General features: G+C 56.4%; 1 protein-coding gene across 1 annotated transcript; it reads left to right on the top strand.

Moving 5' to 3' along the window:
- Positions 1 to 1,921: 1,921 nt before the first annotated feature.
- LOC130038916 (CAP-Gly domain-containing linker protein 1-like) lies at positions 1,922 to 12,133 on the top strand (the record flags this gene model as incomplete). The annotated part of the gene is given in 9 exon segments (XM_056130709.1): positions 1,922 to 2,025; positions 2,762 to 3,303; positions 4,255 to 4,379; positions 5,535 to 5,757; positions 9,249 to 9,423; positions 9,426 to 9,445; positions 9,800 to 9,903; positions 11,010 to 11,067; positions 11,459 to 12,133. Coding segments are annotated over 9 exon segments (2,007 nt in total), but the record flags the coding sequence as incomplete, so codon positions are not given.
- Positions 12,134 to 23,710: the final 11,577 nt, after the last annotated feature.

Raw genomic sequence — 23,710 nt, 5'->3', positions numbered from 1 at the left:
TCTTTAGTTAGTTTAAGTTTTTTTACTAGTTATATATATATTTTTGGGTGGTGTGCGGGCGGGGTGGGGTGGGGTGGCCATACCTGGCTGTGCCCAGGGGTGACCTGGCCGGCTAACGTCCCTGTGCTGACGGAGATCGAGCCCAGGACAACTGGATATAAGGCAAGTGCCCTCCCCACTGTCCTGCCTCTCTGCCCCTTGTGGACTTCTCTATTGAAATATGGAATGACTCTGAAGTCAGTGGGCCCTCATGGGGGGCTGATGAGAAGCACAGGAGAAGATATCACTCCCCCGGGACTGGCTGGAGCGCTGGCACTGCTGAGTGCAATGAGCCCCGCCAGCCCCATGACGCCCACTAGGCCTTCCCGGGGTCTTGGGCCGGAGTGAGGGGTTGCCCTTTTCAGGGAAAGGGAGTCGATCCTTGACCTCCTCAGGCCCCCGGGCCTTTGTCCTCCTCGCAGGAAAGCATTTCAGGAGATGAGCATGAAGCAGAAACATTTTATTTGGAGGCCTTTAGGAAGGGGAAGGAGGGAGGGAGTAACACGCTCGAGAGACAGTGCGGCTTCTCCAGAGGTGCAGAAAGCCACTGAACATGTTATGTTGCTAGGTTGCATTCGGTCTGAAAGTCCACACCTCAGGAGGGGAGAAGCCCGTGACATGATGGACCTCATAGGCAAGAGCAGTACCTGGGCTCGGGCACACATGAGCGCCCTCCCTTGGTTCAAGGTGGCTAATCTAGGGATTTCCCCAGGCTGCCCCTGGTGGGAGTTTCTAGCTACCTAGAGTCCGTTGCTAGGGTGGTTGCCAACGGGGTAGAGTTGAGTGGTCCATGGTCCTCTTAGAAATTCCTTTCCTGCCCTTTGTTCCTATTCCCTCGGGGGGTCCAGCCTGCTCTGGGCCTCATAATGTGGGTTAATTTTGACAAGACCTTGGGTCGCGTGCACTCAGGTAGTCTTTTGGTGGCCATGAAGCTTTTGTTGACTTTCTCGGAGTTCCATCGCCATGGGGACGCTTCCCCCATCTACCTGTCTGCCTCAGTTCTGTGGGTTAAGAAATGGAGTTAATACTGGCCTGTGGTTATCCTACCTGGGCAGCGTCACAAGGAATGAAGGAAATGCCGAAAACTCCTTCGCTCCCCTTTGGCACAATTTTTTTTTTCTTTTTGGGTCACACCTGGTGATGCACAGTGTTTACTCCTGGGTCTGCACTCGGGAATCACTCCTGGCAGTGCTTAGAGGACCATATGGGATGCTGGGAATCGAACCTGGGTCGGTCGCGTGCAAGGCAAATGCCCTTCCCACTGTGCTATCGCTCTCCAGCCCCCCTTTGGCGCAGTCTTGCTGGGCCCTTTTCCCTGGCAGTTCTCAGCCCATAGAAAAAAGTGTGCCTGTTGCTTGCCTTAGTTTCTACGTGTAACCCCGTGCCTCTCACACATGTACATACGCACACACGCACACACAAGACCAGCCATCACTGCTGCGTCGCCTGCCGGCTCGTCAGTGTCTGGACGGGGAGGTGGTCAGTGACAGTCGCGGTGCTCAGGGATGATTTCTGGCTCCTGAATGTGTTTGGTGGTGAGAGTGATGGCAGGGAGGGCGCAAGGGTCAGCTGCCCGCAGGGCTAGTACCTGTCCCCTCTGCTCTCTGGCCCCGAATCGGCAGTTGTTTGTTTGTCTGTTTTGGATTGAGTTTTTGCGCAGGAATGACACTTGGTGGGCTCAGGGGGCTGTGCGGGAGACTGGGGTTCGCACTCGGGGTGGCGAGTGCCAGACTGGCAGCTCTCTGGGCTCCGGAAGCTGCTGTGGTCGCTCGCCTGAGACAGACTCTCTCCTCTGCTCTTCAGAGATTTAGTCCTGAGAACGAGTGTGCCTCAGAAGGCCCCACAGTGGGCTCGATGGTCGGGGCCTGGTAATGGCCGCGGCAGCGTCTGACCGCCTGACCATGAGTCTGCTGAGGCCCAGCGGGCTGAAGGCCCCCACCAAGATCCTCAAGCATGGGAGCTGGGCCCTGAAGGCACCCTCGGCCGGTAAGTGCGCTCAGCCCAGGCCAGGGGAGACTCATTCCTACCCGGGAACCCCATCCCGAGTCCTCGCCCGGGAAGGGCTCCCTGAGCTGTAGACAAGTCCATGGCTCTGGGGACAGCTCTCACACACGAGTGTCACGTTCTGTGAGTTTAGTGTCACGGCAACCGGTGACAGCTGAGGCGACCAACACGCTCCCTTCTAACTGCTAGCTTCCTTGGCCAGGCTTGGGGACAGGCTTAGGGAGGTGGACTCACCTGGACTAGAGGGCCTCATTGCCGGCCAAAGCCACAGTACAGTGGGGAGGGCAACTGGCACCCCATGTGACTCTCCACCCTCAACCTCAGCATGAGTAACCCTGAGCGGAGAACCAGAAATAGGCCCTGAGCATTGGCTGGGTTGCTCCCCGCCCAAAAGAAAAAGAAGATGGGCCAGTGGACATAGCAGAAATAAGACACTGGGTTCGAGCTTTCACCTGGCTTGGTCCGTAGTAACACGGGGTGTATCCAAAGATTTCCCCTGAGCTGCCCAAAGTATGACTGCGGCCTGGGATGCAGCGGTAGGTGAGCACGTCCGCTTCACGGCTGGCCCGGCCAGGCTTCGCCACAAGCAGCCCCCGTCATTGGCTGGGAGTAGCCACGAGCACTGCTGGGTGTCCCTCCCCCCCAACCACACTTTAACTGGACCTGCACAGGCCCTTCCTGTCCCTTCTGACCCTTTTGACTGTTTCTGCTGTTCCAGCGGCTGCTCCCGTTGAGAAGACCGTGCCTGGGGAGAAAACCCCCAGCGCCCCCTCCTCGGAGATGCAGGAGGAGTTTGTGGGCGACTTCCAGGTCGGGGAACGAGTCTGGGTGAACGGGAACAAGCCTGGATTCATCCAGTTCCTCGGGGAGACCCAGTTTGCCCCTGGTCAGTGGGCCGGGATCGTCTTGGACGAGCCCATCGGCAAGAACGATGGCTCGGTGGCGGGTGTGCGCTACTTCCAGTGCGAGCCGCTGAAGGGCATCTTCACCCGGCCGTCCAAGCTGAGTAGGAGCTTGCAAGCCGACGATGAGACCAACTGCCGGCAGCCAGCGCCTGCCGCCTGGGCCACACCGCCCCTGTCGGCCTCCCCGGCCTTTGCCGGCACCACGAAGGTGCCCCAGTCCCCCGCGAAGGAGGCACCGGCCACCCCTCACATCAGCAGCCTGACCAGGACGGCCAGCGAGTCCATCTCCAACCTCTCTGAGGCCGGCTCCATCAAGAAAGGGGAGCGGGAGCTGAAGCTCGGGGACCAGGTGCTGGTGAGTGCCGAGGGCAGCGGTCGCGGGTGGCTGTCCATTCGCCTGTCTGGTTCATCAGCTCCTCCAGACTCGCGGTTTGGGTGGAAGCACGAGCAGCCGGGACACCTGGTCCTGCAGTTTCCAGCGTGATGGATGCGTGCGGGGATGCTGCCAGTTTTACCAGTTTAGCCAAAACAGGGTGGAGGGGTCATGCCGTGGGGAGGGGTCATGCTTTGCACGCCTCTGACCCGGGGTTTAAGTCTTGGTCCCATGTACAGTCCCCCAAGCACATCCCGGAGTGATCCGTGAGCACCAAGCCAAGAGTAAGCCCTGAGCACTCTGAATGTGACTCAAAAACAAACCAATGAACAAAGTTGGAAATCGGTTCTATTTCTCTGGTTTTCGATGTTTTTGCTTGGGGCGTCACAGGGTGGTCGCACACAAAGCCAGTGCCCTTCCCCCGGTGCTCCAGCCCTGTTTGTCAGTATTCCCGTCAGTGTCCAGCGCTGTGATTGTTTTGCTCTGTGTCCCGGGAGCCAAGCGTCAAGCCAAGGCATAGTGAAGGAGAACTGGAAGATCGAACTCTGCTAAGATACGAGAACAGTCATTTTCCTTTAGCTGGTTTCTGGCTTAATTGTTCTCCAGTGGTGGGGTTGCCAGTGCTCCGCTCCAACACCCAAGGGGCAGCGACCCCCTCACCACAACAGGTGGCTGGCCTGGGTCAGAGATTCCCGGGGGTGTGGTCAGCCAGGCCACCGGTGACAGCGAGTGGGTGTGAATGCCGCTGCCTTGCATGGACACTGAGCAGCAGCGTCTGCTCACCCTGTAGGGGTTGCGGGGGGAAATGGCACTTTGACCTTTGGGGTTTCTTCAGGAAATCCCGACTCTGAAGCCAGAATGTTCGTTTGCGGGGGTGGGGGCGCTGTGCGCAGTCCAGGGTGCCTGACCCACGTCCCTCCATCCCTCCGGCAGGTGGGAGGCATGGAGGCCGGTGTGGTGCGCTTCCTCGGGGAGACGGACTTCGCCAAGGGGGATTGGTGCGGCGTAGAGCTGGACAAGCCACTGGGCAAGAACGATGGTGCCGTGGCCGGAACGAGGTGGGTCCCCCTGCCCCCCCAGACAGCCTGGGGCCATGCACGGTGCCCGGGAGGCGCTGAGGAGACTGCAGGCCACTTCACTTGGTTCTTAGGCGGGGCCACTTCCGGTGGCACTCGGGGACCCTGCAGGGATGTGGAGACAGCCTGGGGCCCCCATATGCAGCTGTGCTCGGGCCGCAGGAACCCCCCGGGCCTGCTGTCGCCCTTCAGATGCCGGGGAGGCTGCTTGGAATCGCCCTTGGTTTGCGTGGTGGGGGTGGGCGGCATGCGAGCGAGTGTGGGTGTGAATGTATGAGGGAGTGTGTATGTGAGCGTGTGAGTGTGGGGCTGTGAGAGTGTTGGTGGGGGCGTGGGCATGAGAGTGTTGGTGGGGGTGTGAGCGTGTTTGTGGGGGAATGAGAGCGTGTCAGTGTTGGTTTGAGAGCGTGCAAGTGTTGGTTGGGGTGTGCGTGTGTGTTACTGTGGGGCTGTGGGTGTGTGGAAGTGTTGGTTGGGGTGTGAGTGTGTGTGGGTGTGGGAGTGTCGGTGGGGTGTGAGTGTGAGTGTGTGTTGGTTTGGGTGTGAGTATGTGTGTTTCTGGGGAGTGAGTGTGTGTGAGTGTGGGGCTGTGGACATGTGAGTGTGTCTGTTGGGGTGTGAGTGTGTGTGTTTGATGGGGTGGGAGTGTGAGAGTATGGGAGTGTTGGTTGGGGTGTGAGTGTGTTTGTTGGGCTGTGAGAGTGTGGAAGTGTGGGAGTGTTGGTTGGGGTGTGAGTGTAAGTGTGTGTTTGTTGTGGTGTTTATGTGTGGGAGTGTTGGTTGGGGTGTGTGTGTGTTTGTTAGGTTGTGAGTGTGTGTGAGTGTGGGCTGGTGGAGGGTATGATGTTTGTTGGGGAGTGAGTGTGAGTGTGGCGCTGTGGAAATGTGGGAGTGTTGGTTGGGGTGTGAGTGTGAGTGTGTTTGTTGGGGTGGGAGTGTGAGAGTGTGGGAGTGTTGTTTGGGGTGCGTGTGTGAGTGTGTTTGTTGGGGTGTGAGTGTGTGACTGTGGGGCATGTGGGGCTGTGGGAGCGTGTTCGTTTGTGGGGGTGTGAGACTGTGGGACTCAGTGGACTTCTGGGCCGGCGCTTGTGTCTCTTGCCGAAGGTGTTTTTGTCCCCCCCTCCTCGTTGTCCGCAGGTACTTCCAGTGTCAGCCCAAGTATGGCTTGTTTGCTCCCATTCACAAAGTCACCAAGATCGGCTTCCCGTCCACGACGCCGGCCAAGGGCAAGGTGGCCGCCGTGAGGCGTGTGATGGCCACCACCCCCGCCAGCCTGAAGCGCAGCCCTTCGGCCTCCTCGCTCAGCTCCGTCAGCTCCGGGGCCTCATTCGAGAGCAGCAGATCCGGCCGAAAGGGACTAGTAAGCAGCCCCCTACCACTGCGGGGTGCTCGGGCCCCCACAGACTCCCACAGCCCCAGGGGCGAGAGGCGGAGCAGGAGCTCGTGGGCTGAGCAGCTCCGGGTGGCAGGCGAGTGGCTTCCCAGCCACCACCAGTGACAGGAGCAGGGATGGGCCTTTCCTGGGGTGCTCAGGGCTCCTCTCTGGCCTCAGGCCACCTTAGGGATGAAGTGGGGTAGCTGAAGGGGGCGCCTGAGGGTCAGAGCAGGGCCCAGAGACTCTGGGGAACGCTTGGCCCTTCATCTTGCTTCTTTGCTCTCTCCGTCTCTCCCTGCTCCCTCCTGTCCCTCTACAACGCTGTCCACATGCAGAGTGGCCTCGACTTCTGTCCATTGCGGTGCCGCAATTCAAAGCTGGGGCCTCGTGGCTTCTCCCCTCACGTCTATCTGAGTCATAAACACTAAAGTGTGTCTGAATATGCAAGGGTGCCCTGAGATATTGTCCAAAGGGAAACGGGCCCACGATGGAGAGGGTGTCCCGGGGGGCTGGCTTTGCTGGGGGCTGCGCCTCCTGCCGCCGCCTCTGCTCCGTGCATTGACCCTCGATGCAGAAGAGGAGGGAGTGAGTGTGTGTGCAACGGAAGATACAAAACAGATGACACGGGAAGGGGAGCCAGGAGGGCAGGCCTGGGGCCAGTCCTGTCTTGCTCGACCACCACCAGGTTTCCCTGCCCCACCTGTATCCTCACGTCCGACTCCTCCTTCCATCGCCTCACCATTTAGGAGGGGAGCAGACTCAGAAGCCCCTCTCCTTCCCTCGCGAACCAGCCCATTTGTGGAATTTGGTTTTGTTTCTCTGCTTGACTGTGGGCCATACCCTACAGTGCTTCAAGGGGCCGTTTGCAGTGCTGGGGTTGTGCCGGGGCCTCCCACGTCCAAGCAAGAGCCCTACGCCTGAGACGTATCTCCAGCCTCCCCCCGCTATCTTGTTTTGTTCTGTTTTGGGGTCACACTTGGCAGAGCTCAGGGCTTTCTCCCACCTCTGTGCTCGGGATTATTCCTGGCGGGCCTCCGGGATTGAGCCTGGGCAGCGCTGGGGCTTCGCTCTCCAGCTCTTTGGCCCCTGCCTTGCATATCTTTATGCAGGGTGGAGCTCACTCCTAAACTGAACATCACCGTTAGCGTCTATGACAGGAATATAGAAAGATTCTGTGTGACTTCACAGAAGTATACCTCAACAACATAATTCCATAAGTGCACACACAAGCATTCATACACACAGTCACTCATACATGTACACGTAGTGCATACCGTATATACACAGGCTTATGTGTATACACACACAGGCACATACATGCATAAACACAACGCGCGCATGCACACAGGTGCGTGTAGATATGCCCACGGGAACATACATGCACGCATACATACATGCACACGGGTCCGTGCGTGCCCTGTGGAGGCCTCCCTGTTCGTCTGTTGGCTGAGTTGCTCTTCTGAGGTACCAGGCTCCCACAGAAGGCCTGGCCTTGCTGGGATGGAGCCTGGGGCCTCACAAACCACGCGCAGGGCAGAGGCTTTGGCATCAGCATCCTGAGTTCAGCTCGTGGCCCCGACCTTGCCCAGTCCCTCAGCACGCGCCTCCCCCCATGCTAGGGGTGCTGCTTTCTCCCTGCTCCGGCGCCTGAACCTCACAGTCTCGTCTCCATAGTTGGCTGAAAGAAGCCCATCGCTCCTGTGCTGGTTTCCTCAGGGAGCTGTCTCGGGCCCAGGAAGCGCGTGCGTCTGGCCTGCCCTACCTGCTCAGGCCAGGAGGCTCAGGGAACACCGCCGCCCGCCTTTCTTAGTTTTTATTTTTGCTCTTTGGGGTTCACCTGGCAGTGCTCAGGGACTCCAGGCGTGGTGCTTGGGGGCTGCTCCCGGTGGAGGGGGGTTGAGCCCGGGTCTTGGTGTTAGACCCCCAAGACTGGCAAGCTCTTCCCAGCCACCCCTTGAAATCCGAGTTGACTGCAGTTCCCGGGACCACTGCACATGGCTGGCCCGAGAGCTCGTGTGCTTCTACAAATTTTAGTTATTATTTGGTTTTGGGGCCACACCCAGGGGTGCTCAGGGCTTATTCCTGGCTCTCTGCTTGGGAGGTGGGGTCACTCCTGATGGTGCTGGATCTTGAACCTCTGCAAGCACCTTCCCCCCTCCCCCCAACAGACTCTTTGGCCCTGGGGAGGGCATTTAATCGGACCAGATATACTTTAAGTGTATCGGGAAATCACGGCCAGGTCCTTACGCACAGGCAAGGATGTTCCCGCTCTCCGGACAGAACCAGGTGGCTCGAGAGCTCCCAGCAGGCAAAGCAGCAGTGGACAGCCAGGGCCCTGCTGGGCCCGTCGGTCAGGAGGCGTTTGGCAGCAGTTCAGATGATGCGCGGAAGCGGCAAGAGAACCTGCGGCTGGACCGCAGCAGGGCGATGGAACAGGGATGGCCGGGCAGAAGGAGCGGAACTCCTGGCCATCGCCGCTGCAGCCCCCGCCACCATGTGCCCGAAGAATGAAGATCAGGTCCCACCTTTTCCCCTCCTGCAGGGGCCATTGTGCAGAGAGGGATCTGGGTCTGCAGAGAGACCATGAGCGACCACGAGCCCAGGATAGAACGGACAGGACCCCCGGTCCCCGCAGCCCTTCAGCCCACTCCCCTCCCCTCCTCACTGTCTTTGCCTCTTCTCTCCTTCCCTTTGTGCTTGGTCTTTCCCTGAGCTGCCCTTGCTGTCCTGCTCACTGGGCGTGAGCCCTCACACATTCGAACCCACCACTTTTTCCTTTTTTTCCCCCTGGACTTTGGCCATGCCCCAGCAATACTCAGGACTTACTCTGGACTCTGCACTCAGGAGTCACTCCTGGTGGGCTCGGGACCCTCTGGGGTGGGTACCTGTTATCCAGCTCGGGTCAGCAGCGTGCAAGGCCAGCGCCTTTCCCGCAACTTTATCATTCTAGCCTCTCATCTCCCATTTTCGAAGGCAGATGGCACAGGGGTCTTTTATAGGGTCACACCCAGTGACCCCCGGGGGCATGGGGCCATTCCCAGAGACAAGAGTCTCTGGTTACTGCTATTCAGGCATGGGGCGGGTGCCCAGGAGAGCGAGGTGAGCTGGAAGGAAGAGGAAGAGAGAAGGGACAGGCTGCCCAGGGAGACCCTGACGGACCTGCAAGGCTGAAGATGCTGGAGCTGGCCTCAAGCTCATGCCGAGGGCTCATCCTTAAGGAAGCTCAGGCCAGAGCGGGCTGTGGAGGGGGCTGCCTCCGGCTCTGCAGAAGAGTCTCTGGATTCCCACGAGGCCCGAGGTCAGTGGAGCCCAGGTCCCGTCCAAGGATCTTCGGGAAGGTTTCATGACGTTTCTGCTGAGAGTCGCTGGCCCATATGCAAGGATGCAGCACTGCTCCATGTGCTTTGCCGAGGATCACCGCGAGAATGCCCGTGTCGGCCGGCCCCATCCCCTTCACGTCTCTTTTTCCTTTGCAGTTGCCGGAAACCTCCTCCCGCTACGCGCACAAGATCTCTGGCACCACCGCCCTCCAGGAGGCGCTGAAGGAGAAGCAGCAGCACATTGAGAAGCTGCTGGCCAAGCGGGACCTAGAGCGGGCGGAGGTGGCCAAGGCCACGAGCCACATGGGGGAGATAGAGCAGGAGCTGGCCCTGGCCGGAACGGGCACGACCAGGTGACTTCTGTGCAGACGGCAGTGCCGGGGCCGAGAGACGCCTGCGGTAGAGGCTGGGCGCGAGCATGGTGCAGGCGGTGCAGGCAGAGGCCGTGGGTCCCCGTGTGCCGTCGTTGCGGTGGCGTCCAGCGCGTGGTTTGATCGCATGCGCCTTCTGCTCACCCTGTGGGGGTTTAGGGAGTGCCGAGTTGTCTGCGCCGGTGCTTTCGTGGTGTGGTTCCCCTCTGGCCTTCCAGAAATGCCGTAGCTTAGGTGGGAGATGCATTCAGCTTGCCGTGGTGACAGGTGGCGATGCCAGCCCACAGAGGGCTGTTGGGGGCGGGCGAGGCCACTCACGGGCCGTTGCCTCTACAGCACGTCCTGGAGCTGGAGGCCAAGAACGACGAGTTGCGGGCCATGCTGGAAGCGACCGACTGGGAGAAGGTGGAGCTGCTGAACCAGCTGGAGGAGGAGAAGAGGTGAGGCCGTGCCCGGAGCTGGGGGCTCCCTCGGGTGGGGCACTCCTGGCCTTCCAGGGCTGTGAGAACCAGAAACCAACGGGTGCCCAGTCCTGAGCGCGGCCTCACCGGGAGGGCTGGGGGGGGAGCTCAGTGGAGCCAAGCCACCCCCGGCCCTCCCTGCTGTGTCCACCTGACCTGGTATTCAGGAGGCCTGTGCTGGGTGGCAAGGAACTGTCCTAACCCAGTGGGGCCCTGTGGGAGAACCTGTGGTTAAGTCCCAGGCGGGAGGAAACCCACAGTACTCATGGGGCACGACAGCAGACAGACAGGGCTCAGGCTAGGCTGCAGACAGACAGACGTGGTGCTCAGGCCGGGGTGCAGACAGACAGACATGGGGCTCAGGCCAGGCTGCAGACAGACGGACGCGGGGCTGAGGCCTGGCTGCAGACAGATGGACACGGGGTGCTGGCCGAGACCGCCTTTTCAGATGGGCTCCCGGCAGTGTGGTGCCCAGGGGCACTGCCAGTGCCTGGCTCAGCGCCTCAGCTCCACATGCTGACTCGACAGTCACTGGGAGCCCCTTCCCCACGCCCCCCGCCCGCGAGTCCTTGGCTGCTTCTCCCCCAGGGCTCAGTTGTTGTCCCAATGTGGAGACAGGCGCTGGCTGGGAGGGACTGGCAGGCGCCGCGGGTCAGTTTTAAACCACCTCTGTTAGCTGCGAGGCAGAAAGGGTTGATATGACACTTCACATGGCGTTGGCTCGGCCTAGCTTCCTCCTGTAGCCTGCGGGTCCCACCCAGTGCTCGAAGCTGAGGGTACTCGCTGACTTTTTTTTTTTTCTTTTTGGGTCAACCCAGCGATGCTCAGGGGTTACTCCTGCCTCGGCACTCAGGAATTACTCCAGGCATTGCTCCGGGGTCCATAGTGGTATGCTGGGAATTGAACCCGGGTCGGCCACGTGCAAGACAAACGCCCTGCCTGCTGTACTCTGGCTCTGGCCCTCCCCGACTCTCTCAGCCCTCCTGTGTGTGGAGCCGGGGGCTGGCTCAGGCGCATCTACAAGATGGTGGCCCTCATGGGGGGCAGCAGTGACGCCCCTCACAACGTCTCCCTCTCCCCCACAGGAAAGTGGAAGACCTCCAGTTCCGAGTCGAGGAGGAGTCCATCACCAAAGGCGACCTGGAGGTAAAGCCCGGGCAGGTCCCGGAGCCTTGCAGGGTGCAGGCAAGGATGCGGGGCAGCCTGGCCAACCCCGCCGGGACCACTTCTGCTGGAGACTCCGAATCAGACAGGGATACCTGGGGTCATGCACCTGGCAGGGCCCGGCTGACACATCTCTGCTCCTTGGGGCTGGAGGCTGCTCTTGATGAGCGTTTTTCTCTCGTTCTGACAGTCGGGTCTATGCCTTTGCCTCAGCTTTGATTTTCAGTCGAGCAGCACAAATCAAATCCTTTAGAACCCCATTTTTTAGAAGCTTTTCCTTAAAACAAGAAGAAGCAAAGAGTCAGTTTGGAAAAGAAAAATTTCTATTTCTGCTTCTTTTCCTTCCTGTTTTAAGTTCATGGAAATTTTGTTTTCCCACCAGAAGGAGGTGAAGTCCCTGCAGGTGGCCTCTGAGAAGCTCGCCAGGGAGAACGAGTGCCTGAGGACCAAGCTGGACCATGCCAACAAGGAGAATGCGGACGTGATCGCCCTGTGGAAGTCCAAGCTGGAGACGGCCATCACCCCGCACCAACAGGCCATGGGCGAGCCGAAGGCATCCGTGAGCCAGGGCGTGGGCGCCGAGGCGGCCGAGCTGGCCGAGCTCAAGATGCAGATCGAGAGCCTACAGTTCGAGTACCAGCAGGAGGTAGAGAGCCTGAAGGCCCAGCATGCGGCTGAGCGTGCAGCGCACGCCTCCGAGCTGCAGACGCTCAGGTCGTGGCTGTTCAGGACGGCCCAGGAGCAGAAGAACAGCCTGGAGGCCGCATGGGACAAGCTCGACCAGATCGAGGACCAGCACCTGGTGGAGATGGAGGATGCCCTGAACAAGCTGCAGGAGGCGGAGACGAAGGTAAAGCACCTGGACGGGTTGCGGGCCGTGTGTAGTCAGCAAGCCCAGGCCCTGGCCAATGCCACGGCACAGCTGGAGGCCACCCAGCAGAAGCTCTTGCAGCTCGATGGGCTCTGGAAGGCCAGTTCAGAAGGTCAATTGGGAATGGAGAAGCTCAGGCAGCAGCTCCAGGTGGCTGAGCGGCAGATTCAGGAGTTAGAGAATGCAAAGCGGGCTGAGAGCTGCAGGTTGGTACTCGGGCGCCCTCGCCCACTTCCACGCTCACTCCCTAAATCTGTGTGTCAGTCTGTTCGCCGCCGTGTTCCGGCTTGGTGCTGGCAGGTCTCCCGGTCACGTCCCGTGCGGTTCCCTCTGAGGGGACTGAGAAGGAGTCGGCATGATTCTGGGGCTGTCATTGGTCCCCAGCACCCGGATGCGGTGCTAGCCTTGGCCCCGGCTAATCGGGCCCGTCTGGGGTCTTTCTGAAACAGAGAATTCTTCACGAGGCCAATGAGAAAACAAGATAGGAGCCCCCAGAGCAAACCTCTGCCCCCCACCTCTTGGGCTCGCTGAATACTCGCCGAGTTCGCCCAGACACTTGGGCTCGAGTCAGGCCGCGAGGGTCTTTCCCTGACCTTGCTGACCACCTGCTCGTGTGACGGGCTTTGCCCTCCTCTCCCCGAGGCGCCTCAGTTCCCAGCTGGTGCTCGATGGCTCTGAGCCTCTGAGCTCCCTCAAGGCTGGTGACGTGGCCCATCTTGGTATTTCTCATTGCCAGCCCCTCCCTCCCTGCAGCACAAGCCCCCGCGCAGCCCTGCAGAGATTTCATCCCTTTCAGCCTCTAACAGGTGCTTGGGCCAAGTCCGCCTTCCAGCATGGCCCCCTGCTGGCCACAGGCATGGACTCTCATGGTAGCCCTGACCCTGGGGAAGGACGAGACAGTGAGATCTGGGCCAAGCCGAGGAAGCTGCAGTTCTCACCAAGGAGCCCCGAGAGATGCCCTTTTCCTCCTATAGGATTGTGGTGGCAGGGACGTGCCCTCACCCCTCCCCCCCCGCTCCCCCCCGCGCTGGGCACTTTGTTGGAGAAACTTCTCTGTTGGCCAAGATGGAAGGGCTGTGGGTTTTGTAGACAGGACTGACAGACATAACAGAAGGGCCCCGAGATCCCTGGGAGTTCCCTTCAGGACTCAGGACTCCTTGGCTGGCATTCCAGAAACACCGGCTGAAACAAATGGAATCAATTCCTAGGACAGAGCAGGGGATAGCTGACCCACTTGTTCGCATCAAGATGTAACAAACGTCAAGTTCTGGTGACTGCTGTCTAGGGGATTAGAGGTTCCTCATTTTAAATTTCATATTGAAACCCCTCAAACTTTTAAAGTCACAGAAAAGAAACGACAAGAAAGTAAATCTTGGGGGCCGGAGTGATAGTACAGTGGGAAGGGCATTTGCCTTGCACGCGGCCCACGTGGGTTCAATCTCCATCATCCCATAGGGTCACTGTCATTGTCTCTACCCTCCCGTTGTTTATCGATTAGCTCGAGCGGACCCAGTAACGTCTCCATTGTGAGACTTGTTACTGTGTTTGTCATATCGAATACATCACGGGGAGCTTGGCAGGCTTGCTGTGCAGGCGAGATACTCTCGGTGAGCTGGTCGGGTTACTGCCAAGGAGAAATTCCTGAGCATTTAGGGTGACCGAAAAAGCCAAAAGGAAAAAAAAGATAACCTTTTATTCCCTCCCTCCCCTCCCTTTCCCTTTCTTCCCTGTTTCCTCCCTCCCTCCTTCCTATCCTTAGCTTCCCTCCTCCCTTGCTTACTTCCTTCTTCCTCGCCAAGCCATGCTCTGGGCTCTGGGGTCCTCCCGCCCAGCAGTAGTGGGGCTTTTCAGCTTGTGGACCGATCTCAGTCTCGCCCAGTGGTGCTGCAGTTCCCACTCGAGCCTGGTGTGTACTCCAGCCCTTTGTGCCGTCTCCCCGCCCCTGGAAAGTCAGTCTTTCTCATAGGCTTTCTTATTTTCTGGTCACGCCAAAGTTAGGTCTAGAAAACGCCTCTGTTTGGGCCGTTTTCAATAACCACTAGACAGTCATCACCAGAACTGCCGGCGCCAAGGCCTTGGCTTCGTGAGCTTCAGGCAATCACGCTCCCCTCACGCCTCTGTTCTTCGGGGTTGTGTTGGGTCATGGGCTTCTCATACGTGTTTTCTGTTTTGTTTTCCCCTTCCCGTTCCTGTTTGTCTCCTTGGTCCATTCACTCCATCCTTGTGACTCTCGTCGGCCGATAGCCTGGCCGAAGAGCTGCAGGGGAAGGGGCTAGCGCTTCGTAGTCTTCAGGAGAACTTGAACGAAAGCGGCCGAGCTGAGGGGCCGTGTGTAAGCGCGTGTGTGTGCATGTGTGTTTGTGTGTGCATGCTGGTGAGCAGAGCAGAGGGGCCGTGTGTGTGCGTGTGTGTATGTTTGTGTGTTTGCGTTGTGTGTGTGTGTTCGTGTTTGTTCGTGTGTGTGCGTGTGTGCTGGGAGCGGGCAGGGGGCCGACGGCTGACGGTGGCCCCCGGCTCCCCACAGGAGGAGAAGGTGGACGTGAGCCGCAGCCAGTGCCAGGCTCTACAGGCCGAGCACGCCAAGGCCAGCGTGGAGATCCAGGGGCAGCACGAGGAGGCGCCGCAGGCCCTTCAGCAGCTGCTGCTGCAGGCGAAGGAGAAGCTGCAGGCGGTGCAGGCGGAGAACGGGAGCCTGCTGCGGGAGGTGGCCGAGCTGAAGACGCAAGCCGACAAGGCCAAGGTGGGTGGGCGCAGGGCAGCGCCGCGGCTGATGGCGGCCGTGGCCCGTGTGTGTGTTGGTGCCCGGCCGCTTTCCACCACGCACCGAAGCCAGGGCTACGTCTCCTCTCTGGACCACCTGCTGGCCCAGTTCTGTGGCCAGCAGCCTCGTGTGCACGCTCAGGTCAGTCCCATTCCGGTAACATGGCCGTCAGCGGTCAGCTGCCCAGCACACACCAGTAGCCTGCTGCGGCTCATGGCTGCTGAGCTGGACAGAGAAGATAGCCCTTGCTGCAGAAAGTTCTGGAAAGTACATGGCGGTTCAACTGTGGTGTGCATTGAGACTCAGAAATGAAAACGCACAACCCGTTGCTGACGGGCAGGGAGAGCAGGTGAGGGAGACCCTGACCCGTGTGCGGCCAGTCCTCCTGGAGCCCCTGGGCCCCTCCCAAATGACTGCAAACACTGCCCTCCCATTGTTCATCGATTTGCTCGAGCGGGCCCACTAATGTCTCCATTTTGAGACTTGTTACTGTGTTTGGCAAGCAAAAACTGTTGGCTTCAGTCTCCAAAGCTTGGTGGATTCGTCTGGATTTTCTATAAAGTGTATAACTTTGGGGACTAAGTCCATTTCCTGCCTCTGTTTGTCCCTGTGAAAATCGTTTGACAAGCAGTGGTTGCTTTTCCCTTCCCCTCCTGCACAAAGTTCCAAAACAAAATACTTTTTGTAGTTCTTTGAATTGTATTGAAAACTAGTTTTTGAATGCATCCCTTCTAGGACAGAGTGATGGATTTTATAATAGAAGAATTGAAGTGGGGGGAAAAATCTTATGCCCCAATGTCAAGATCCAACTGTACTTACACCTTCCGGGGAGCTGTCAGGAATCATTTCAGACGGCATTTCAAAAATCAAATCGGCTGATAGTAGAATGGGTAGGGTGCTGCCTTGTAATCGCCAACCCGGGGTTGATCCCCAGCATCCCGTATGGTCCTCCGGCCCTGCCAGCAGTGATCCCTGAACACAGAACCCTGAGCGAGACCCGAACACCAGCAGGTGTGGGGCCCCCATCCACAAAATAGGCAGGTAGTTATGTTGACGCTAAGAAGCTAACTGTGTTTGAGCCTCTCCATCCTGAGTCTGTGTGTGCGTGTGTGTGTGAGTGTGTGCGCGTGCGCGTATACACGCGTGTGCAGGTAAGACTACTCTGCCATTTTCATTTCTGGTATTTAGGCCACATGAAGTGCTGGGCTTGCGTGTGCCTGCTTGATCTCATTCTTGTTTCCATTCTTCCCCGCTTTTTGTTCCTGCAGTCCTTAACTTGCTTATTAAGCTCGGCCAAAGAAGAGATGGAGCTGATGTCAGAGGATCGCAGGGCCCTGAGGTCAGAGAATGAATTGCTGGCGAAGGAGAAGCTCTGTCTGAAGTCCGAGAGAGGGTGGTTTCAATTGAAACTCAGAGAAGCGGAGGCCAAAAACTCTTCGCTGCGGGAAGAGCAGAGGAAGCTCTGGCTGTTGAACCAAGCGATTCGGTTGGATAAGGAGAAGGTCATCGAGGCCAGGTGGGCCGCGGAGAAGCTCTGCCAGCAGGAGCGGCTGGACCGAGAAGCCCTCGAGGCGGAGAAAGAGAAAGTGCTGGAAGAGGGCAGGGTGGTGCAGGAGGAGCTCCAGAGGGTGGGCGCGGAGAAGGACGCACTGCAGGTCGCCAAGCTGGGGCTGCAGGCCCTGGTGGAGGAGCTGCAGATGAGCAAGAGCAGCCTGGTGGCCGAGTGCAAGAAGGGCCTGGAGGAGAGGGGCCAGCTGGAGGAGCAAGTCAAGAAGCTGGTTCTGGACAACCTATCCCTGGCCAAGGACAAGGACAACATAATCCAGAAGCTGCAGTGCTCCTACGAGGAGCTGGCTCGGGATCAGAAGTCGCTGGTGCAAGAGATCGAGGAGCTCACGGCTGAGAAGGAGGAGGCCGCCCGCGTGGAGTCGGCCCTGCGTGAGCAGCTGAACAGCCTTGGCTCTGAGAAGGAGCTGCTGGGCCAGAAGGCCACGAAGCTCCAGCGGCAGCTGCACTGGCTGCTGAAAGACCAGGCGCTGCTGGAGGCGCAGCAGACCGAGCTGCTGGCCGAGCGGGAGGCGTCCCTGCAGGCCCTGGCCTCCCTGGAGGACACCAGGAACACCAATGCGATGATGCAGAGTAAGGTGGGTGATGGTAGTGACCAGGGCTGTGTAGGCCCGGCCTCAGCCCTGAGAGAAACCATAACCTGGGCCATAGTGATAGCACAGCGGGGAGGGCGTTTGACTTACACACCGAATTCCCAGGTTCAATCCCCGGCATCCCATATGGTCCCCTGAGCACCGCCAGGAGTAATTCCTGAGTGCAGTTGTAGGTGAGCCAGTGCCCTCTGACCTCACAGCCCCACTTTCCCGGGCTCGAGTGACTGCTGACAGCCTGAGCTGTTCCACCCTAGCCAGGAGTGATCCCTGAGCACAGAGCTAGGGTTTAGTCCCTACCCCACCGGGTGTGGCCCCCAAACAAACCAATCTGACTACCCACAAAGGTTCTAGATAACCATGTATACATACACAGACATGTACATATGTATATATGCGTGTATGCTTCAAAAGGGTCGGGGAATATCTACCATTTAAAATATCCGAGAATGATGCCGGAGCAATAGCATAGCAGGTAGGGTGTTGGCCTTGCACATGGCCAACCCAGGTTCCATCCCCGGCATCCCATATGGTCCCCGAAGCACCGCCAGGAGTACTTCCTGGGTGCAGAGCCTGGAGTCACTCCTGAGCAACGCCGGATTGTAACCCAAAAACCCCCTCCCCAAATTAATTGATTCATTAAAATAACAGAAGCCAAAAAGAGGGAAGCTGAGGAAGAAGGGGCTGTGCTCCCCTGGCGCCCGTGAGAACCAGGGGCTGCGCACATGCTGCTGGAACCCCACCCCCACACGCTCCCAGCACAAGAGGTGATGCTTAAGGAGTGAGAGGCCCCATGGACAAGGACACATCCCTTCAGTCAAGGGGTCATGTCCTTGCCAGAGCCCTCCAATGCCCTTCCTCTTGCTGCTCTCCCAGAACCTGGGCTTCGGGCTCCCATCACATTGGCAAATCTTCACTTTGCCAGAGTCGAACACCACTTTGGAGGGCTTCTTCCCTGCCAGGAAGGTTCAGTCGCAAACGGAAACGCCCACCAGCATGTGGCTTTTCCAGCCTCTTTGCGCATGCTCTAGGCCCAGAGCTGGGGGAGTCTGGTCCTCTGGGCTGCCTTCCTGCTTCTTGCTCCTGTCAAGGGAGACAGCTGGGTGGGGTCCTCCGGGGTTTGCACACTTGGCTGCAGTCCGGTGCCTGCACCTACCATCACCAGGCTCGGGTCTGGCCTGCAGCAGGAGTCAGCCTTGGAGCCTCCTTGATGTCTCTCCTTCCCCAACCCCCCTTCCATCCCACCCGGGTCTGCAGCGCTTTATCGTTTGAATCCTCTCCAAGGAAGGGGACCATCTGGGTCCCAGTGCCCTGAGGAGTTCCCTCAAACCCTCACTTCCTGCACTTCTGTACTTAACAGCTGGTGGCCCTGGAGGTCACTTCTGGGCTGAAGTGAACTTTGCATGTGGGCTGTGCAGGTGGACCCTGTATGGGTTTGTGGGAACTGAACATTTCCATGTTTTGTTTTGTTTTGTTTTCAGCTGGAGGAAGAGAGATCTGCGTTTCTTGGCTCTAGTGTGGGATGGCCTGGGCACTCTCAGAGAATGGCCATCAGAACTTGCCCTGAGGGAGAAAAAGAATCAGTCTGTTTTTCTGGTTTTATTTACACTTTCTTTGGGGGCCACACCTGGCGATACTCCAGGCTTCCTCCTGGCTCTGCACTCATGAATCACTCCTGGCTGCTCTCCGGTGGCCCCTATAGGATGCCAGGGATCAAACCTGGGTTGGCTGCGTGCGAGGCAAGCACCTTTCCCGCTGTGCTATCACTCAGACCCAACGCGCCTGCCAGTTTTCAAGTGAAACATGAATGTTTGTGCCTACAGTCATGCTTGCTTTTGTAAAGTGGGATTTCCCCCCGCCCCATTCATTTGAAAGAAGTGAGTTTGTCTTTGTAGGAGAGGGAAGACCCCTCTTGACTCCCTGCTCTGAGAAGAACCGAGGGGTACCAGCATCTCCTCCTGGGGTCTTCCCTGGGCACCCGGGAGCTTGCGCTCAGGAAGGGAAAGGGGAGCTCTGGCTGCCTCCAACCCTGGGGCGGGGACTGGAAGCGGGGCCCAGCCTCCTCTGTAGCGGGCTCCCATGGCTCCCGCAGATGGCTCACCGTCTCACGCTCTCCTTGAACACAGATTGATTTCCTGAATTCCGTGATTGTGGACCTCCAAAGAAAGAATCAGGACCTCAACATGAAAGTGGAGATGATGTCCGAGGCGGCTCTCAAAGGGAACGGGGATGACCTCAACAATTACGACAACAAAAACTTCGGCCCGGCCACCTCATTCTCTGCACTCTGCAGAAATCTCCAGCAGTTCCTGGATTAAATAGCAAGCTACTTGTGAAACACCTACAATATCCAATTTACTGTCTTTACAAAGTTTATTTTTTTCCACTGTGGTTTTAGATGAATGTATGATGAGAAATTCAACATTAATAATTTTGGATTTTCTTATCAGAAAAAATTAAATGAAGGACCTGAACCATCAGAAGTTTATCATCCAGTCTGAATCTATTTATGTTCATTTGAATGTTTTCTAGTTCTGTAAAACGTGATAAATAATGTGCCATCAGGGCTACATGGATTATAAGAACTTCTATAATTGTATATATGCTTTTGATGTATTTTCCTCTGGAGATTATCAAGTGTCTCACCAGTGAAAGATCGTAATCCATTGACATTTTGAGTAATAAACACGATTGAAATTGTTTCACAAACTATGTAAAGCAGTATTAAAATTAGAGCAAACAATGTTCTTTATCTACTTGAATAAAATTATTTCCTTTTTGCTAGTGATAACTGATTATTCTCCGGTTTATTTATAAAAGATTTTTGGCTAGCAATCAAGAACTATAGAGTCAAATAAGTCAGAGAGTTTCCTCAATGGAATTCTGATACACCAATTTCTTTTTGTTTCTTTATGTTTGTGCCACACCTGGTGATGTCTTAGGGCTTATTCATGGCTCTGCACTCAGGAATCACTCCTGACAGTGCTTGGGCAGACTATACGGAACGTCAGGGATTGAAGCCAGATTGGCCAATGCACATGCCCTACCAGCTGAACTATTGCTCTGTGCCTGTATACCATTTTCTTAAAAGTGTTTATCTTGGGATAAAGAGGTAGTACAGTGAGTAGGTTTCTTATCTTGCATGTGGCTGATCTGGGTTGAATCGCAGGAATCCCATCCAGTCATCTGTGCCCCGGCAGGAGCAATCGCTAAGTGCAGAGGCAGGAGTAAACCGTAAGAAGCACTGGGTTGGGGGTATGGTGCCACCAGCAGGTCTCTCTGTACCTGTGAGGTGAGTGCATCAGCAGTCTGATGGCGCCTTCCGACTTCCAGGTACCCCCAAATTGCTGCTGTGCCTTGGGCCAGACCCCAAAAACGTGGGGCAGAGTTTACCAAGAAAGTAAACAGGCAAAAGTTAGGTATGTGGGAGACACAGACACAAACCACCTCCAGTCCAGCTATATAATTGGAGGCATGGCCTCTCTGGTTCCTGATTGAACTGCTTAATGGCCATGATCCCAGAGACTCAGAAACAAATCTCGAAACCCAACAGCTTTTGGCAGAAATGTGTCCAGTCCCTGAAGTAAGTTACAGGCACTGGGCCACCCCAGGTGGGAATAGATTTCGTGCCTTGGCCCGTTCCCCCTGGCAGCCCGCTGGCCGCCATCCTCCAGAGGCCACTGGACAGTCAGGTTTGGACTCACAGTGACGAGACACGTAGGGCCTCACGGGATGTGGGTGGAGCTGGCCCTTTCCTCCCCAACGAGCCCCCACGTCGTCACCCACAAACGGCCTCTCTGGCTGCTGATTTCATCTTGGAACCCAGCAGTTTTTGGCAAGAAATTCCTCCAGATTTAATGGTTAAAATTGTGGAATTTCAAAATCGCGCAGCCACTACTGCAGCCACGCGATGTCATATGTTATTCATAACCAGGAGTAGAAAACAAATTGTCTACTGTTGCCTTTACAGCAGATCTGAGCACCAAATAATAATGGTGGGTCCGGTGTCAAAATATTGAATGTAATCAAAGCAGAGAGAGTAATATGGAAATTATCTCCTCTACACGTAGCGGGAGGGTGTGGGATGGGTCTATACTGGGGTTTTTGGTGGTGGAGAATGGGCCCTGATGAAAGTACGGGTGTTTCATTTTATGACCAAGACTTAAACGCGAAAGCTTTGTAACTGTTCTCATGGTGATTCAATCAATAAAATTATAAAAAATGAAAAGAAAACCACTGGATGAGGTTTAAAAGCAAAAAAAAAAACCCCAAAACAAACAAAACCTTTCTTGCATTATTGCAAAGCTTCCTAGTCAATGTACCTTAAAATGAATGCCTTCAGTGATTCTTCACAAGACAAAAATGAAGGGACACCAAGCAGTACAATCACCATCAATCCATAAAGTCTGGTCCCCAGTATCCCCTCCAGGAGTGATGCCTAAGCAGAGCCCAGAGGAGCCTCAGCACTGCTGGATATGATTCCCAAGTCCCTTCACAAATATAAGTAAGCACCCATTTTGTGGAATATGATATATATGGTCACAGTCCTCCCGTTGTTCATTGATTTGCTTGAGCGGGTCCAGTAACGTCTCCATCGTGAGACTTGTTGTTACTGTGTTTGGCATACTGAATATGTCAAGGGTAGCTTGCCAGGCTTTGCCTTGCGGGCGAGATACTCTCGGTAGCTTGCCAGGCTCACCGAGAGGGGCGGAGGAATCGAACTGGGGTCGGCCATGTTGGCTGCGTGCAAGGCAAACGCCCTACCCGCTGTGCTATGGCTCCAGCCCATAATACACACACACACACACACACACACACACACACACGAGATTGATATCCAAGGTTATAAAAATGGAGGCCAGGAGGCCTTGTCAATGATTGGAAAAAACCACACGTGTAGGGGACAGAGAATGCTTAGGATAGAGTAGGGACCAGTATGGCAATAATGGTTGTGATGTAGGCAGGTAGATAGGGAAAGGTCCTTTGCAATGAAACAAAGTTTCATGGAAGAAGAATTCTAGGAATGAGCCACCTTGTGGATACAGAAAGCAAAGGTCCGATAAGACCATCCGCAGACCCTGAGGATAAAGGCCTCCTCCCCATGAAATTCCTCTTTTTGGACCTCCCTGGTAACCTCCTTAGCAACGGACTTTTACCTGGGAAGAAGCCCTACGTGGGGTCAGGTTGGAGAAACCCTATAAAGGCCACCTTGAACAAAGGAGCCCATGTGCTGCTTAATTCCTGCACTCTGTATGGTCCCCCGAGCACCGCCAGGAATGTTCTCTGAGCACAGAGCCAGGGGTAAGCCCCGAACACCGCCAAATGTGCCACAAAAAAAGAACTATCTTGTTACAGATTCGTTTTCTGCATATACTGTTATGACTAAGGAGAACAAAAACTTCAACCAGAGTATCAGGAGAAAAAGACATACTTCAACAGGATGGAAAAAATCTTGAACTGAGGTGGGGCAGATAGGCCCAGAATTTGAACTTCCTGCAGAAATGCAAACGAAAGTCAGAATGAAAAGGACAAATAGGGGAAGTGCAGGATAGCACAGCGGGCAGGGAACTTGCCTTGTTTGAGGCCAACCCAGGGTCGATCCCTGATCCCCGGCATCCCAGGTGGACCCTCCCCTGCCAGGAGTGATTCTTGAGCGCATCGCCAGGAGGAAGCCCCTCACATCACCAGGTGTGGCCCCAAAACAAAAGAAAAGAAAAAGGCAGATGGGCCTAAGCATATCTGAGCTTTGCTCTGAAGTCTGGGGCCACAAGGAGCACAGGCATTGCAGGAGGCAGAGTTCCCTCCCTTCACCCACCCCCAGCAAGGAGCCAGGAGTATCCCCAAGGCCAGCCCACTGCCAGGCTGCCGAAGATGGAGGACACAAGGAAGGGAAATGCGTTTCCCATGAAATCTACTGTGCTGTAATTCCCTGTGACACAGCACACCCCCCACCCCACCCCCACCGTCAGTTCTGGTTGCGGGGAGACCCCCTCCTCTGTACTCTTGAGTGGCGATTGTCGGGGTCTGCTGCGCGTCCACGGTTGCCTCCCATCTCAGGTCCTTCCATCTGCTCATCCTCCCAGCCCCCCACAGCTGGTCCCAAATGGTCGGTTCATCCCTGGTGCTATTTGAAGGAGACAACTCCCAAGTTGGGGGCACACAGACACCAGAGTCCCATCCTCCCCCGCGCTCCCCACAACGCACAGCCCCCCAGAATCAAGGCTGGCGCCCCTGGCTTGAGGAGGAACCATCCGTCAGAACGGGAAGCAGTTTTTTGTTTCATTTTGGTTTTGTTTTTTAAGACACTCATCTTGGCATGCAACTTAGTGCTGGAGCGGTAGCACAGCAGGTTAGGGCCTTGCACGCGGCCAACCTGGGTTCGATTCCCAGCATCCCATATGGTCTCCTGAGCAACACCAGGAGTAATTCCTGAGTGCAGAGCCAGGAGTAACCCTGTGCATCGCCGGGCGTGACCCCCGGCAAAAATAAATACACAAATAAATTTTAAAAAATAAATGACCCATTTAACCACTTGTCCATTTCCCTCTGCTGTCTCATCACCTCTGTTCCCTTTCTCCCCCTATGTCCCAGGAATGTTTATGCAGCCATCCATGGAAAGTCATTCTTTCAGGGGCTGGGGAAGTCGTAGAACTGGTACTATCTTGTCTTGTACACAGCTGAGCTGGGTTCAATCCCTGGCACCCCATGTGGTACCCTGAGCCCAGAGCCATGGTAAACCCTGAGCATGGCCAGGTGTGCACCCATCCACCCCGAAGGAAAAAAACTTTCAGTGAATCTAAGGAACAAATGATGACTTTATTTTTTTTTGTGGGA

Source organism: Sorex fumeus, unplaced genomic scaffold (genome assembly GCF_029834395.1).
Source record: "Sorex fumeus unplaced genomic scaffold, SorFum_2.1 ptg000081l, whole genome shotgun sequence".
Lineage (NCBI taxonomy): Eukaryota > Metazoa > Chordata > Mammalia > Eulipotyphla > Soricidae > Sorex > Sorex fumeus.
The sequence above is the reverse complement of the archived record's forward strand: the minus strand, read 5'-3'. Positions and strand labels throughout refer to the sequence as shown.